The 18,368-nt window shown below is 39.3% G+C and overlaps 4 protein-coding genes across 4 annotated transcripts in view; 2 read left to right on the top strand and 2 right to left on the bottom strand.

Annotated features, from left to right (window-relative positions):
• Window positions 1–50: 50 nt before the first annotated feature.
• LOC134748324 (lipopolysaccharide-induced tumor necrosis factor-alpha factor homolog) lies at window positions 51–2,239 on the top strand. The gene is made up of 2 exons (XM_063683090.1): window positions 51–614; window positions 2,069–2,239. The coding sequence occupies exons 1-2, from the start codon at window positions 235–237 to the stop codon at window positions 2,181–2,183; spliced, it is 495 nt and encodes a 164-aa protein (XP_063539160.1). The 5' UTR covers window positions 51–234; the 3' UTR covers window positions 2,184–2,239.
• Window positions 2,240–6,728: 4,489 nt separating this feature from the next.
• On the top strand, window positions 6,729–7,803 carry LOC134748327 (lipopolysaccharide-induced tumor necrosis factor-alpha factor homolog). The gene is made up of 2 exons (XM_063683094.1): window positions 6,729–7,214; window positions 7,617–7,803. Exons 1-2 carry the CDS (start codon window positions 6,919–6,921, stop codon window positions 7,729–7,731), a joined length of 411 nt encoding a protein of 136 aa, XP_063539164.1. The 5' UTR covers window positions 6,729–6,918; the 3' UTR covers window positions 7,732–7,803.
• Window positions 7,804–8,466: 663 nt separating this feature from the next.
• Window positions 8,467–9,079, bottom strand: LOC134748326 (NTF2-related export protein). The gene has a single exon (XM_063683093.1). The coding sequence runs from the start codon at window positions 9,015–9,017 to the stop codon at window positions 8,604–8,606; it is 414 nt and encodes a 137-aa protein (XP_063539163.1). The 5' UTR covers window positions 9,018–9,079; the 3' UTR covers window positions 8,467–8,603.
• A 1,443-nt stretch (window positions 9,080–10,522) lies between these two features.
• The window catches only part of LOC134748331 (ribosome-binding protein 1), a 32,867-nt gene continuing 25,021 nt past the window's right edge, over window positions 10,523–18,368 (bottom strand). The window contains exons 19-21 of the mRNA XM_063683098.1: window positions 14,286–14,381; window positions 14,036–14,101; window positions 10,523–12,711 (exon numbers count right to left, since the gene is read on the bottom strand). Coding sequence (XP_063539168.1) covers window positions 12,691–12,711; window positions 14,036–14,101; window positions 14,286–14,381 — 183 coding nt within the window. The 3' untranslated portion in view covers window positions 10,523–12,690. The remainder of the gene's footprint in view (window positions 12,712–14,035; window positions 14,102–14,285; window positions 14,382–18,368) is intronic.

Raw genomic sequence — 18,368 nt, 5'->3', positions numbered from 1 at the left:
AGCAAAAAAACGATAGCCCTCATTCAAGTCATTCATTCACTCACTAGGAAATCCTAATCATATTTTTATTATCGTTTTGTACTTTTCGACTAAATGCGTTTATAAATTCAAAGTTCAGTGTGACTAACAGTCGTTGTTTTAATACGGAGAAAACACTACGTTCTGTTATTGATTAACTGTTTCGTGGGTTGTGATTTTATTGCCGTCTAATAGAAGTGTTTATAGTTCGTCACAATGGCTAGTAATACTCCGTCCGCTCCAAGCGACCTTCCACCCGCGTATTCGGAGGTCGTCGGTAATCCGCAGTACGGGTTCGTGGCTCCAGAGGGTTCGTTCGCAGATCCTCACGCTCCGTACCAGCCGCCAAAGTCGTTTACCCCAGCGGGGGTGTACCCGCACCCGCCCAGCGGGGCCACGATGGCACAACCCCAGCCGGGCGTGCCGCCGCCGCCGCCGGGCGCCGTTCCCGTGGGGATAGTACTGCCGCAGGCAGTGGGCAGTGAGCCAACAACCATCACCTGCTTCAACTGTGGCAAAGTAGTCACCACCAGAGTTACATACACAACAGCCTGGCATACCCATTTAGTAGCTGGATCAGTGTGTGTCATCACAATGTAAGTATGCTCATCAGTTTGTTAGCACCACGGCACCACAATAGATACAAATTCTACATATGACAAAGCATTATCATTTTATTTAAAAAAAGTGTTTTGTTGTACATCAATATGTGCAAAATATTTATTGTGTCTATAGTCAGACTAAAATTTGCTATCATTACATAATAGCAGTTTAAGCAGTTTACTACCACCAATTATTAAACCTTGAATACAAAACCTAGAGAAGTTTCATTCAATTAAAGTTGGAAATAGGTATCAAGGAATTAATGAACAGTGACCCAATGGGTTTATTTAGCTTCCTTTAATTTACTGCCACTTTAGCCTATTTGGTAGTAACCATGCCTATGAAGATGCTTCTAATTTACTATGGGCAGTAAAACAGATATATGCATATATAGTTTGAATTCTCGTGTCTGAAGATTGTGGGGGATGACTAGTGGTTTTGTCAAAAATACACAAAAACATAAAACTTGAACTACCTCAAAACAATATAAGACTACCTCAAGACAAGTTTGGGAACAAATCAAATTATTTTATTAAATATTTTGTTTTGTGTTTTTAAGTAGTCACACTACTACAGTAGTCAAACTATTACAGTTTTCACCTCAAGACATATTATTGCAATATTTTTCCTTGTGATGAAACCTGTTTTCCTGAATACTGAATGGTGTATTAGCAAACTTTTAAGTATAGGGACTAATAGATACTACAGCAACTGTTGTACTTCAGATTGACATTAGTTAAAATGTTGCTACAATGACAAATAGATACATTTTTATGTTATATGTTATATAATACTTAAAAAACCGGACAAGTGCGAGTTGGACTTGCCCACCGAGGGTTCCGTACTTTTTGGTATTTGTTATTATAGCGGCAACTGAAATACATCATCTGTAAAATCTTCAACCGTCTTGCTATCACGGTTGATGAGATACAGCCTGGTGACAGACAGACGAGCAGAGGAGTCTTTGTAATAGGGTCCCGTTTTTACCCTTTGGGTACGGAACCCTAAAATATGTAGTGGTGTAGGTAATACTGTACTACTACATTATTACTATAGATCTCAGTACGGGGGTGACATCATCACTGAGTGACGAAACCCCATCCTTTAAAAAAAATTTTTTATATATTGCAGCAGTATTAAGTTAGTTAAACTGTTCTAGCCCTTAATGTCTTATTTTAGCCTTACATAACTATTGTTTCTGTCAAATATGTGTCACTGATTTATTATTACTTTAAATAGGTTTTAACTATCTTTGCACTTAATCTTAGATTTCACTTATGACTCACTTTGATGAGTATAATTTTGCAATGTTTGTGCAATCTCTTAGTATAAGTGTCTGAATGGTATAGTAGTTTTAATATGGCAATATGTACACAGAGCAATATACAGTACAAATATCATAAGACTGACAGAGTTCTTGGTATAAATATTAAAATTGTATTTACAGGGTGTGCTCTCTGTGCTGTCTCGGGCTGGTGCCATACTGCTTCGACACATTCAAGGATGCGGAACACTACTGCCCCAACTGCAACACATTTGTCGGAAAGAGCAACAAATGCTAAACATTTTTATGAATTTTTAACCTGTTACAAGGTGACAATAGCAATGACTTATTAATAGAGTTTGCAATCCAGATTGGAAATGTATGAAATTATCCTGATCCGCGGTTCTTCCCATACATTTCAGATCTGTCGTGCAAACCCTACATATTAATTAATTATCTATCTTATTGTGCCCTTCAATAAGCCCTTGATTAAGATAATTACATTTCCAAGTTAGTTTTTAACTATTATACTAGTACCACATCCATCCTAGTGCTGCTTGAGTTATATCACGGCCTATCAATTTTATATACTTTTTACATTTAGCGCATATATAAATGTTGTAAATTACGTACTATTTTTATAATGAAATCAAGCACTATTTTAATATATTATTCAGTCTAAGCCTCATGTACATTGTAAGACATGAATTAGCTAAAATAATAATTTAGATGGTGGATTAGTGGATTTAATAAACTTTTATATTTGATAGATTTGAATATATATAGTTATCAACCATACCATTCATAACTTTGGGCTTAACACAAGAGCGCCGCTACACGGCTGCAGTATCTCGCCCGCGAGATAGATTACCCGTCCCTCTCTAATTAGTCAGTAAGGAAAAAACGGGTAGACTATCTTGCGCGCGAAATACTGGCGCAGCACTGCTGTGCTAAGCCCCACGCCCCACCCAGAGCAAAAGAAATGTTTGTGACAATGTCTTGAAAAAGTACGTAGATACCTATATAATGTTTTGTACATTATAAAACAAAATATAAACATACCTACATATTACTACATAGGTACCTACTGTTTGTGATTCATAATTATTTTTGTTGCTCTAAACATTTGCAAAACTGTAAGTATTTGCCAGTCTAACAACAAAATACTGTCCGACCGTCGACGATTAGCTAGAAGTGATGAACGAGGTATTTCTTCCTAGGCGAGTGTTTTCTGTAAAACTGTTGCTGGAGTGTAAAACAGTTGGCAATGAGGGCTAAAGCGTATGAATTCGCCGCTAGGGGCGCTAGTGTAGATGGATGTCTTTTCCATAGTTCGAAATGTCACTTGTCACTTCAATGACTGACAGCTGTTCTTTAGTCTTTTGGACCACCATCAACAAAGGCGCCAACTGGTGAGCAGAAAAACGATAGCCCTCATTATAGTTGGTCAAGCAAATTTTGTCAGTAAATAAGAACAAAAAAACTATACTCATCCTTTTCATTTTGGTGCTAGTACTAGTGTAAGACAAAGATAGTATGATTCTCTCTGTCTATGTTTGAAATGAGACAGTCCTTTGACAAAAAAAAAAATGTTAACTTTCTCCATGTGACCTCGGCTACGCACTTGGCCGTTGTACCTGGGCAGATATGGCTACGTAACTTTCTTTTACGGTATTAAACAGTATACAACACGAAAGTTTGGACAAAATAAGGCTAAGTACACACTTACGCGACATTTGTCCAGTCCTATCATACCCTTGGCCACACGGCCCAGGGTATGATAGGACTGGACAAATGTCACTATTAATTTTCTAGATCGTTCCGTTTTTTTTTATGATAATCACTTTCCTATAGAACATTGAACATACATGTATAATTAAATTGTATTATGTCAACATGGCCTAGGTATAGAATATACATCCTTGTATACTATATTTTACGAGTTCCCAAAAGCTTTGGCTGAGAAATTGAGAATTGAGAATGAGGGGTGCCCGAATGCTGCTTATAAATAAGTTAAAAACCTTTCATTTTTTGACTGAGTAGCTTTTTTACCAATGTAGTATTACCAAATAAGCACCGTTAATATGGTTACTAGGTATATAATATATAAAATATATAATTATGTGTTAATATGTTGCTGTTGTGGTTTATACATATACTTTTCATATATCATTATTGTGCTTAATATTCTTTTCAAGCCAGGTTGACATGTTATAAACCCTGATTTTAGCACTGTATATGTTATATTGATACATCAAAGGCAACTTACCTACTTTTTGAAACATTCCAATACTAACCTGGCAATTATATGTCACGAGTTAATTTTGTACAATGTAGTTTTTGTCCGGTGTCCATTGGACACAGAGTACAGAAAACGGAGTACAGACTACAAAAGACGTTGCTTTATTTGGCTTTATTCTTTATTAAGGCTGGCGTCCACTAGGCTCGCCGAGGGCGAATCGCAATAATTCGCTTTATAGGTATATGTATATTAGGTATGCCGTATGGTGTGAGGTGCCAATTGTAAGTTTTTTCAACACACTTGCTCAAAACGACGTTTTTATTCCACCGATTTTTGGCTCATAATCCTACATATTAAACACGCGTGCTTTTTCAGTATATTATAATATACTCTTGCTTTTTCATTATATTATCCAACTGAGTTAAGAAGGTAACCGATTGCTAATAATATGCATGGAAACGGAGCCTTCTTTAATTGGTCGCGTAGATTTTACCACGCGGACTGGCGGGCGCCGGCGCCCCCCGAGTCCCCTGACCGCCTGCCGCGGCCCGGCCGGCCCGCCAGCGGCCGGGGCGAGGGGCGGCCGGCAGTATGACAGATTTTAGACTTTTACTGTTTTAACAATTAAAATTTGATTAATATGAAAGTTTCTTTTTTTTCCTCGCAAGTGTGTTGAAAAACGTCGTATAAAACGCGTGTGCATTGGTCATTACACACATCGGCTTTCTTATGCGATGCGCCTCGTGTGTAATGCCCAACTTAGCACACTTGTATCACAATGTACTATTATGATTCAAGATAACTTCAGGGAAATTTGTTGGTGATTTATTGTTATAAGTATTAGATTTATATATATATATATACCTACTCAACCAATTTAGATTTTTGGCCACAAGATTTTCACGACTGGCGGGCCTGACTTAAGAGTTCTGACCGCCCTAGGCTGACTATGTATATCGGCCCCCCGCTTGTCTCAACTCAGAGCCGCCGCCGCCACAGATTAATAAATAGTTACTACGTAACAGATACATCATTCCCATACAAAAGCGAAAATACCTACTCTATAATAGCCTACAAAATCTTAATAATAATACCTGCTGCTCAGGACGAGAAGAAATGTACCATAAGTATGCGCACAAAGAGTCGAGACTGCCTTGCTCGCCGTGCGAGCCACGTGCCAACGCGTCATCGTAAGAATGCGCTAGGGTTGTACTGTTACTTATGTTATTATTGTAATAAAACGAATGTTGCGAATCAACCATATTTTATATTAGTCAATCAAATATTTAAAAACAACACTCATAATACCTGACTCAAAAAACTCCTTAATTTACGATTTATCTACTTATGTTCAAAGAAATAAATAGTGACAAAATTCATAAAGATAGATTTAAAATACTACTCACCTTTCTTCGTCTCTCGGAAATGAAAAAACCGGCCAAGTGCGAGTCGGACTCGCCCACCGAGGGTTCCGTACTTTTTAGTATTTGTTGTTATAGCGGCAACAGAAATACATCATCTGTGAAAATTTCAACTGTCTAGCTATCACGGTTCATGAGATACAGCCTGGTGACAGACGGACAGCGGCAGCGGAGTCTTAGTAATAGCATAGAGTAACTTATACTAGAGCGGTATTGTCATAGTAAATTTTGTAACCCCAGTAAATTCACTGCCATCTGTCGACACACTTTAAAACTAAAAATGAAGATTTATAAAAATACGATAGAATGTATTTAAATATAGATAAATGATCTTTTTTATTTGCATTAATTATTTTTATTATTTTGACCCATGTTCTTTCACTGATATGCGTTAAAATTGTTAAATAACAACAAACGAAACCGTCAACGCCATCTATACGACTGTAGGCCAAAACTAGTAGCGCCCTCTGAACGAGAATCAAATTTTCTTGATTTTCGAGGCACGTTTTTTCCTTAGACTGTATCCATCTATTACGGAGTTATATCTATCTTTGGTAATAGGGTGCCGTTTTTACCCTTTGGGTAAGGAACCCTAAAAAAACGACAAATTTTCTTTTGTTTTTTGACTTTTACACCCATCTACTGCACAATAATTACGTGGTTTCGGCATTTCGAAGCGTAAGCGCGGGAAACGTGTGGTGCGAGCGCTCAGGCGGGCGTTCGGCGGCCCTCTGTCGATTATATCGTCGACGATACGCCGAGCGGTAGGCATATAGCGCGTGGCTTTGAGCGAGTGAAGGAGGCCTGCCGCCGCCGCCGCGCCCCCTTGCGCGCCTAGGTCCTTGCGCCCTAGGCTTTAGCCTTATTAGCCTGTGGGTAAATCAGGCCCTGGCTATAACTATGATAATACTATTACTTATTCTGTGCTATAACAGCGAACCACTTCGTTCGTTGGCTCGAATATGCAAGAGCGATAGAGGCAAATAGGTGAGGTTGGCGACAGGGACAGGCTCCTCCTCCTGACCCAGACTCAGACTCCTGGTCTATTGCATATTAGGGTTAAAAGAGTTTAGTAGACCATGTTAAATATTCTTCTTTACATATATAAAAATGCTTGTGAAAATTATACATATTAATAAAAGCTTAGATAAATAAGAATAGGTACATGTGTTTTTATTTGAATCTATTTTATTCCTTAAATACCTATTTGGATTTACATATCTATTTGTTATCTGAACTGACAAGATAAGTACGCACACTAATAAGTAATAACACTGATAAGAAACGTAGCTGGGCAAGATAAGTTGATAAATGATAGCCATAAGTGGGTATGACTTATGTGAAAAATATTATGCATCAGACAACAAGAAATGAATATGGATTCTAACAGTGGTGCCAATCGTGAACAAAGTGATCCCTCGAGGGCAGAGATCAACGTACACATGGAAACAGTGGGATACCATAGAGACCTACCTCCGCCATACACTGTGGAAGATGTGCAGCCTCAGGCGGTTATCAGGCAAACCATAATTATACAACCTCCACTAAAAGACACTCCTATGTTTTTCCCTTGCAGCAAATGCTATAAAAGAGTACTGACTAAAGTGGAATACGTAAATACTAGGAAAACACACATGATGGCTGGTTTTATCTTCGGATTTACGTGGTAAGTACGGAAAGGTTACAAATCATAGTAGTATTCACTCATCTATTTTGTGTGAACTAACTTAGCCATTTTCACCACCAAATCGGTTGAAAACCAGTAAAGGGATTTGAAACCACACATTATGCTGACTAGGATAATTGACATCCATTTTCAGAAAATACATCTGATCTGGAAGAACAAATCTTATGTGGCAATATGATATGAGGAGAAAAAGTTCACAATTGCCAAGAAAAATTACTTGCATTTTAATAGGGTTCATTCACCTCACCCTCACCTTTTCCTTAGTTTATATAATAAATATTATGGGACAGTCTTACTAAATCTATCTAGTCCCATAGACATAAATTAGGTTTGTGCTTAAACACTTTATAATTATGACAAATATTTATATTTAATTTTCAGTTGGTGCGGTTTGTGCTGCTTTGCGGCTCTACCTTATTTAATACCAACATTTAAAAGGGTCAAGCACTATTGTCCCGAATGCAACACATACCTAGGTGATTATTCTAAGGTATAAGGCATAAACATCCACGCAAAAAAATTTTTCCTTAATGAAGCAATTATCAACACCACGAGAAGCTGTTTTACATGTAAAATTATACAATTTTGGTATAATTTTAGCATAGTGGTGCAAGCTGCACCACTATGCTGTAACACATGTTACATGAAGAAATGTTTTTCTGGAAATGTGTAATTTACATAAGTACAAATAAAATAGGAACACAACTGTCCATCGGTGGTGGGTGGTGGTCTTTTGTAATAAGGTTTACGAACTGTCAGTTAACAGTGTGGGCGATGGTACAGATACAGATAGTGACAATGAATGGACACACTTGAGTACTAAATTTGCATGAGAACAGTAATGTGAAATGACCAAGAGCCTTACAATGCTCTGTTTCGTAAGAAAGTAATCTGTGATTATGATGCAGTGTCTTAACTGTGTAAATTTAAGCTGTGAATAAAAAATGTTAATTTTATTCTTGTTTTTATTAAACCTAGTAGTTTGCACAGCTCTCTGCATCCATTACCTGGATCCCTTTCATCAGTACTATGCAATTAAAATAAAAAACACCTAAATTGCAACAGTTCTCTTACAAATTTCTGTTTGCAATCACTGATGTTACAAAAAGCCAGGTTATAAACTGGCGAAAACCCTTAATTATAAAGCTTACACATAAAAAAACTGCAAATTGACCTGAAGAAGTAAAATAAAAAGCCAGCAATATATGATCATCACATTTATATCGAACACTATAAACGACACTTAATAATGGTGGTTTTTATTCTATATTCTTCTTAAGAATATCAAGTCATGAAATCAAACACTTATTTCCTTTTGGGCATAAAGTTAACACACAATTCATTTTCCTGTCTACCAATTTCACCATGTTATGTAGAGTATGGTACTTGCAATCTAAAGCAATCTGACGCAATCTTCCACTTGCCATCGACCGCTACAATGAGGAAAGTCTGCTGGAATGGCTTCTTTACTTCGTCATTCTGGTAGGTCACGTCTCCACACGCTTGGATCAGGTACGTCAGCTTATTGTTCACTAGAGCTTCCGATATCGGTTGGGCGTCCAGAGTTTTAAGCACATGGTTGCTAGCTGGCAAGTCCAACAAAAACTGCTGAATTCTGTCACTGCCAGTTATGCCGTTACCATTCCAAACTAAAAGTCCGGTGTCCAGGTACAATTTTGAGGTTAAGTGTCTGCTGTTGTCCACTTGCTTATAGAATACTCTGGTGAATTCTTCTGCAGTTTCGCAAGCATTTTCCACATTCTTAACTGCAATTTCAGCCATTTCAAACTCAAAATACTTCACAAATTCGCAGTGTAAACGATCTGGTATACAAACAATCTGTCAGTGCAGTTCTGTCACTGTCACTGTCAAGAAAGTCGATTAGTACCACAGATTATCATATATATTTTGGTATCGTTGCGTGTGTGGTACTTAAGCCCGGTTCCATAGACATAGTATAGTTTGGCAGTAAATAAGAACAATCGATTAGTACCACAGATTATCATATATATTTTGGTATCGTTGCGTGTGTGGTACTTAAGCCCGGTTCCATAGACATAGTATAGTTTGGCAGTAAATAAGAACAAAAAAAAAACTATACTCATCCTTTTCTTTTGGGTGCTAGTACTAGTGTAAGACAAAGATAGTATGATTCTCTCTGTCTTATGTTTGAAATGAGACAGTCCTTTGACAAACCATATATACAAGTAGTTATAGACATGAAACCAAGCGACAGAAGGAGAAAGATATAGTTTGTCAAACAACTGTCTTATTTCAAACATAGAGAGAGAGAATCATACTGTCTTTGTCTTACACTATTAACTAGCACTCAAAAGAAAAGCTTGTTATTTTCCAAATTCTAAATTATGCTTGTTATATTTTTAATCGTGCTCGTGGAATATTTAAATTCAACTTTAAATTCAAAATACCTAATAATTGTATTTTTTTCGGAGCAAAGGAATTTTGTATTAACTATAAGTGGAAACTCTTTTGGCCTATCTTTTACCTTATTGTATTATTATGTGCTGTGTTTCCCAAAAAAAAAAAAAGTATAGTTTTTTTTTCTTTTTACTGACAATTTGGTTTGACCAACTATATATAGCTGGTCAAGCAAATCTTGTCAGTAAATAAGAATAAAACATCTATACTCATCCTTTTCTTTTGGGTGCTAGTACTAGTGTAAGACAAAGATAGTATGATTCTCTCTGTCTATGTTTGAAATGAGACAGATAGTCCTTTGACAAACTATATTTATGTATTATTAACCAAGGGCCTGACCCTCTTTGATAGAGTAAGATAGTCTTTTAAACTGAAATAAATGTCATATACGAAGGAGAAAATGACCAAAGCCTCCAAGTGTCCAGAGCTGGAATCGAACCAGCGTACCCCGTTTACCGGACGAACCGCTCGGTTACCCGGTCACGGTGGCATGGGTCGAAATTTCCAAGTATATGACAATTTCCCAAAGGATTGTGGCTAACGCTAAAAGCGCTACCGCAACCGCTTTTTTAACGCGCGTTAAAAAAGCGTTTGAATGACACAAATGGAACATGTGGGCAAGCTATGCTGGCGCCATCTGCTAAACACTTCGACCGGCCAACCCCATTGCTCGGAGCAATGCTGAGCCGTACCAAGTGTGACCGACCCGCGCTTCGCGCTGGTACTCAGCGCCAGTGTTTCTCACAACAATAACAATGTCCCCAGATCGTTTTGAACACCTTTTCCCTATCAACTTCTACTGCTGACGGTATATACTTAATCATAATAACGTATAAAATAAGAAACAAATTATTAAGATTTTTTTTATTTCGTAATGTCTTTAACTAATATATTAATTATTATACAAAGTGGCTTATCTATTTTACAAATATTCCATAATACATTATAATATAATGCTAATTCAATATTCAGGACATTTGACACGCTGATTACAATTAAAATATTGGACTGTAACAAACTCATAATAAAACATGATCATACTTTACAATTTAAAATTGTCTAAAAACAAGCGTCGGTAACGAATTTCAAGATTAATTTCTTTGCACTGTAGAACCAGTATAAGATAAACAAGTTTATTCCAAAATATTGCACACCAACTTATTTTAATGATCTCATGTTTGAAATATAAACATGGACTTATGGAGGTGCAACTGATTTATAGTTATGTTTTCATTATCGAGATAAATTAAACTAATTTTAAGGTTTAACTCGCGTTTTTTTTTCGGAGAGCCTTAGTTGGAGTTTAATGTTAATAGTATGACTCACAACAGTTTAAATTCGATCGAGATATATGTTTCTATTACAGTTATTTTTAGGACAGTGCAAAGAATATGACCTGTATTCGAAATATTCAGCAACTTAATGTAGTAGAGGAGGCTCACGGAGTCGCATCTCAGAACGGCCCCAGACATATACAATATGCTTATCAAAAATGCTACTAAGCACTTACAGGCGGTGGACGGAAGAAAAGATTGAACTGTTTCGGAGAAGACAGGAGTATTCCAAAGATTTTATCACATTTCTAAGTTCCACTAAACTAAAATTATCCAGGTTTAATCTACGCTACAACTTCGACTTATCAATTTGAATTGTACCATGGCTTCAGCGACGGGGGCGCGGGACGACGCAGTTCAAATCCTTGCCTTTCTTCCGCCAAATATTAACAAAAAATTTACGGTCAGCTTGTCTAATTCAAACCTTACACTAAGGCACTGACAAAATGATTATGCTCTAGATACAAAAGTTATTTATAAATAATATATTTCTAAAGAGTAGATAACATTCCTTAAAAATCATAAGAATACCACTCAAGTTAAATTCGGTAGCTGCAAATCATCAAAAATAACAAAAATTAATTTATTGATGTTACACTGGTCTATTATTAATTTTTCTTACATAATCATAAAAATACACGTATCATCTTTCGTATCAATAGATAATTGTCTCAAGAATTGATTAAAATAAAAATGTAAAATATCTAGCTAAATATATGTATCATACATTGAATTTTAAATTGCAAGATCATGTTAACTAATTTTAACGATCGCATTAACTAGATAAGTAAATAAGTGTTTAAATTTAATAAAACAGCTGGGACAGCAGAGTTCATAGAATTACTGAAAACAAACTCCTCGTAATAACTTTAATATTGATCTGTAAACCCGGGCAGTCCGGGCACGCGACCCACTAACACAATCAGGGGCCCGTTTCTCAAAAGCTTGTAACTTGTAATACAAGTGGAAGTCTCTTTCTAACAAACGCTGTCAAAAAGTGACATCCGCTTGTATTACAAGTTACAAGCGTATTTGTATTACATGCTACAAACTTTTGAGAAACGGGCCCCTGGACTCAAGTTTTCGTTATACAATTTCATGTTACACAATGGCCTACAGATTCTCATCGCCGCTTTCCAACGCCAGTATATCGTTTTACACTTCACAGACCATAGAGTTGTATATATTAAATAAAACCTAAGCAATTGTGCCGTTCAGGACGATTACGAATGATTAAATAGAAACAATCCTTTGATCTAAATTGAGCATGTCCTGCGTTTTCTGGGAAGCGTGTACACTCGGCGAAACGGTCCTCCGCTCGATCCGTACACTAACGATTCGTAGCAACCGATAAACCGAAAGACAGATTCGTTCATATAATAATTTGACATTGTTCGAAGTATGAGCGAATGAGTCTCTGGGTGTGTACGTGTACGTGTAGGTTGGTAGTACAACTAGTAAGGTAAGGTATGAGGTCGGGTCGGGCGCGGAGTGTGAGCCGGCAGCCGTGGCCGCCAGCGGGCGGTGGCCGCCAGCGGGCGGTGGCCGCCAGCGGGCGGTGGCCGCCAGCAGGCGGTGGCGGACGCAACTTGTAAGACGGGGGCCGCGCGCCGTTACCGCGCACGGCGCCGCCCGGAATGATACCGCAACACTTCTCCATATAAATATGTATTTTTTAAATGTTATTTTTCTTCTAAGCCCACCTGCGGAATGAACGAATTTAATTGTTGAGACAATCTTTCCATACTTTTCCAGAGAAAAACAATGTCAGAACATTAAACTATTCAGGACGAATCTAACGGACCTATAATCGACATAGGTATGTAATGTAATAAATTCTCAACATACTCGAATACCGGGAAATCAGAAAAATAGTACGTTACTTTAGAGGCCGTGAAGTAAGGGGTTAGGGGCAGAATAGACGGCCGAATAGTTATGAGTCCAGCAAACCCCTTTTCACGCCGAGGTATGTATAGTGCTTTTCTCAAACATGCAATGAAATAAATAAATAAAAAAACTCCACGAAATCAGTGTTTTATTTATTTTATTTTTATTTAAGAAACAAACACGTTTACAAATATATCTTAAATTAAGACCTGGAGTTTCATTATTGTATATAAAATGCAGTCTATAAAACAACAAAAACATAATGTATTATAGAAAAACGAAAAGTAAACTACACACAAAATATAACACACGTATATCTTTATCACACGTATATTTTACACGTGTCGTGTATTTTATTACCCGTATATTTTATGTATCTTTGATTTTTTCGCCCTGTATCCGTCTGACTGTCGTATTCGCCACATAACTAAGTTTAAATAGTCTTTCATGTTGATATTATGTTTCACATACATCGTTGCCTTGGAGCATGAGTATAATTTCCAGTGTTGACGATTTTATAGTCACTTAGTTCTTTAAAATATGCCATAAAAACTGTTTCTGAACTGTAGGCATTTTTCTTAGTTTTTCAAATAAAAATCGTCGGAACACATTAAATAACAAAATTAACAACGCACAATAAATCCAATAAAATAGAATTACAGAATGAAACATTTTCAACATTGCCTCCATAACAATTTAAAGAAATACCTACACGTGTTTGAGTAAGCATATTTACATTTAGATGAAATATTTTAAATGTTTAAATTTGTAATTTAAAAATATTGAATTTTGTTAATAATGTCTTATTTATTATGTTCATGTCGATTTTATATAAATAAAACTGCAAACATCGTTTATTGTTTTTTTTATAGGCGTAGTGGCAGAATGTCATTACGAACCATAAAGCAAATACTGCCTAGTTTTTTTTTTCAATGGCTGAATGGCATGATGCTGTGTCACAAATATCTGTGAAATGGAAATTAAGAAAAAGCACTTTGCCGACCTAGGCCTGCAATTTTGTATGAAATTTCATTAAAGGCGAAACGTGACACTTCGCAGCCTTTTTTAAGGAACATAATATAAATATTTCATTGCATTTTTGAGAAATAAACATAGAGAGACAGAAGAATGGTCACTAACCTGCAAGGGACCATTGCACACGTCCGTTTTGTACTTTTCTGACAAACCAGCAGTCAGTAATCTCTCCTGCAAAGAAAAAAACAATCACAGACTGCTAGAAAAATAATAGCGAAAATAAACTACGAATTGACATCACATAGGGCGCTCTAATATTATTTGCAACACACTGACAATTGAAAATAATTACAGCGTATAGTTGGCAGTCGAACAATAAAGTAATATCAGATGTGAAGCTGTAAGCGATGCATACCTCCGTGAGCCGCTCCGAGTCCGCGAAGCTGTGATTGTGGTTGGCAGCTTGCTTCTGCTGCAGCTCAGTCTGTAGGCTGTCTATCTTCTTCTGCATCTGTTTACACGAACACAATTTACAATTAACATACCAATCACCTTGCTTTGTGACCAAAAATATTACGAGCGTTCTTTAAGGCACATCCTTGTTTAGTTATAAATACTTTTGGTCGCTAAAAGACCACCACCGACACGAATAACAACGAATACCCGAATGAAAAGTATAAAAGTATATTTACATTGTATAAAACAATGATACCAAGAATAGGAACACAATAGTGTAGCCACACAAAAGTTTTTTTTAGAGAAAATAGAGCAAAATGCTTAAGAAAGATCGTCGTTATAGATAAAGGATGATTCGAATAAGCAGGTAAACAAACAATACAAATAACAATTATTTAGTGCGTGGCGGCACAGACGTTCACAGAGCGTACACCAAGGTTGGTACCTCCTCGATGATGCTTGGTAATGTTTTCTCAATGCAGGAATATGCGAACGCCAATGGTTCCTACGTGGAAAAGCATAATAAACAGATTTGTCTGCACATTGTTTTGATTCTAAGATAGAATTCAGTAGCAAACACTACTACACTAAAGCTACATCTGTTTACGACAAAAATAAACTAGTACGTTCTATGCGCGTATTCCGTGCAATACTTTAAGAGGCCGGTGTCGATTTTAGTCGCAAAAATGTAAAATTGATAGATTTAGTCGGTGAAATTGTACACCTTTTGTTACCTAATTGAAATAACAAGTACTGGTTTCTATTAGCACGTCTTCTTATCTTGCCTTTTGTCAGATCATTTTTTTTTAAAACAGACTCACTAAATTAGTAATGATTTTTTTTCTGATGGACGTTTAGGTAAACGCGCGTAAAGCACTGATTTTGTCGCTCTTATTTGTAAAGTTTGGACTGCTAAAAATGGTAAATTTGTATTACACATATTCTGTTCTTGACCTTTTTCAGATTACATTTTTGTTATATGACTTAGTTCGAGGAAATGAAAGTTAAACGAATTCAATTTTCTCCAGAAATTACTTCAAAACAAGTGACAATTTCTCTGAAAATCGACTTAACTTCAACGTAATTTTGATACTTCAATAATCTACAACGTTTGCTGAAACTATTCTTATCCATCAATTTGTATAATTTACCACCATAATTTTTGATGAATTTTTAAAAACTGCCCCTTCTCTTCATATATTACCGGTGACGCACGCTCGCATCTCATTATTAAAAGGCAAGATGAGAAGACGTGCTAATAGAAACCAATACTTGTTATTTAGATATTACGTAACAAAACGTGTATAGTTTCAACGACTAAATCTATCAATTTTACATTTTTGCTCCAAAATCGACTACGGCCTCTTAATGATTTACGCATATTCGTATCAACAGTTCTTGCATCAATTACCAATTATGACAAGTAATAATATTTAAATTAATGTTAAAAAATATGTATATAAAAATTAATGTTTGTGTTGATCGAATATTTGTGTTGTGAACCATGCCCATAGATAAAGTTCTCTGATTATAGGACTTCACATTTACATTAGGCTTTGCATTAGGTGAAACTAAATATTTAACAACTATCACGATCAGAGTGGCAATTATGTATGTATAAGCACAGGATAATAGTACTACCGTACAGAAAATAAACTTCCTTCAAAACCGAAGTTTGACAGCGATTCAGGGACGAACCAGGTATGGTACTACTATATATAGTCTGTCAAGGGACTGTCTCATTTCAAACATAGACAGAGAGAATCATACTATCTTTGTCTTACACTAGTACTAGCACCCAAAAGAAAAGGATGAGTATAGTTTTTTTGTTCTTATTTACTGACAAGATTTGCTTGACCAACTATACCTTTCGGCTATTTAGGGTTGTCAAAATTCGATTCGTCTTATCTGTGGTCGTACACGTAAAGGGACGTCAAGTTGTGCCAACCCTAATAATTGCTCGGAGCAATGTTGAGGCGAACGGAGGCGAGAATGCCCGAAAGGATCAGTTTCTCCCCCCTGGTATAAGGCAGCGGACCGTGTTCCGAGCGGCACGATCAAAATGGATACACTTGAATGAACCTGTTTCTCGTGCTGCTTGTCGGCGAGCTGCCTCCTCCAGCGTCACGTTCACCGGGATATGTCTCGTGTGTATGTACCTGCGTGAGCGTGTGCTGCCGCAGCGAGTCCAGCTCGTGCTGCTTGTCGGCGAGCTGCCTCCTCCAGCGTCACGTTCACCGGGATATGTCTCGTGTGTATGTACCTGCGTGAGCGTGTGCTGCCGCAGCGAGTCCAGCTCGTGCTGCTTGTCGGCGAGCTGCCTCCTCCAGCGTCACGTTCACCGGGATATGTCTCGTGTGTATGTACCTGCGTGAGCGTGTGCTGCCGCAGCGAGTCCAGCTCGTGCTGCTTGTCAGCGAGCTGCCTCCTCCAGCGTCACGTTCACCGGGATATGTCTCGTGTGTATGTACCTGCGTGAGCGTGTGCTGCCGCAGCGAGTCCAGCTCGTGCTGCTTGTCGGCGAGCTGCCTCCTCCAGCGTCACGTTCACCGGGATATGTCTCGTGTGTATGTACCTGCGTGAGCGTGTGCTGCCGCAGCGAGTCCAGCTCGTGCTGCTTGTCGGCGAGCTGCCTCCTCCAGCGTCACGTTCACCGGGATATGTCTCGTGTGTATGTACCTGCGTGAGCGTGTGCTGCCGCAGCGAGTCCAGCTCGTGCTGCTTGTCGGCGAGCTGCCTCCTCCAGCGTCACGTTCACCGGGATATGTCTCGTGTGTATGTAACTGCGTGAGCGTGTGCTGCCGCAGCGAGTCCAGCTCGTGCTGCTTGTCGGCGAGCTGCCTCCTCCAGCGTCACGTTCACCGGGATATGTCTCGTGTGTATGTACCTGCGTGAGCGTGTGCTGCCGCAGCGAGTCCAGCTCGTGCTGCTTGTCAGCGAGCTGCCTCCTCCAGCGTCACGTTCACCGGGATATGTCTCGTGTGTATGTACCTGCGTGAGCGTGTGCTGCCGCAGCGAGTCCAGCTCGTGCTGCTTGTCGGCGAGCTGCCTCCTCCAGCGTCACGTTCACCGGGATATGTCTCGTGTGTATGTACCTGCGTGAGCGTGTGCTGCCGCAGCGAGTCCAGCTCGTGCTGCTTGTCGGCGAGCTGCCTCCTCCAGCGTCACGTTCACCGGGATATGTCTCGTGTGTATGTACCTGCGTGAGCGTGTGCTGCCGCAGCGAGTCCAGCTCGTGCTGCTTGTCGGCGAGCTGCCTCCTCCAGCGTCACGTTCACCGGGATATGTCTCGTGTGTATGTACCTGCGTGAGCGTGTGCTGCCGCAGCGAGTCCAGCTCGTGCTGCTTGTCGGCGAGCTGCCTCCTCCAGCGTCACGTTCACCGGGATATGTCTCGTGTGTATGTACCTGCGTGAGCGTGTGCTGCCGCAGCGAGTCCAGCTCGTGCTGCTTGTCGGCGAGCTGCCTCCTCCAGCGTCACGTTCACCGGGATATGTCTCGTGTGTATGTACCTGCGTGAGCGTGTGCTGCCGCAGCGAGTCCAGCTCGTGCTGCTTGTCGGCGAGCTGCCTCCTCCAGCGTCACGTTCACCGGGATATGTCTCGTGTGTATGTACCTGCGTGAGCGTGTGCTGCCGCAGCGAGTCCAGCTCGTGCTGCTTGTCGGCGAGCTGCCTCCTCCAGCGTCACGTTCACCGGGATATGTCTCGTGTGTATGTACCTGCGTGAGCGTGTGCTGCCGCAGCGAGTCCAGCTCGTGCTGCTTGTCGGCGAGCTGCCTCCTCCAGCGTCACGTTCACCGGGATATGTCTCGTGTGTATGTACCTGCGTGAGCGTGTGCTGCCGCAGCGAGTCCAGCTCGTGCTGCTTGTCGGCGAGCTGCCTCCTCCAGCGTCACGTTCACCGGGATATGTCTCGTGTGTATGTACCTGCGTGAGCGTGTGCTGCCGCAGCGAGTCCAGCTCGTGCTGCTTGTCGGCGAGCTGCCTCCTCCAGCGTCACGTTCACCGGGATATGTCTCGTGTGTATGTACCTGCGTGAGCG

Source organism: Cydia strobilella, chromosome 16 (assembly GCF_947568885.1).
Source record: "Cydia strobilella chromosome 16, ilCydStro3.1, whole genome shotgun sequence".
NCBI lineage: Eukaryota > Metazoa > Arthropoda > Insecta > Lepidoptera > Tortricidae > Cydia > Cydia strobilella.
The sequence above is the reverse complement of the archived record's forward strand: the minus strand, read 5'-3'. Positions and strand labels throughout refer to the sequence as shown.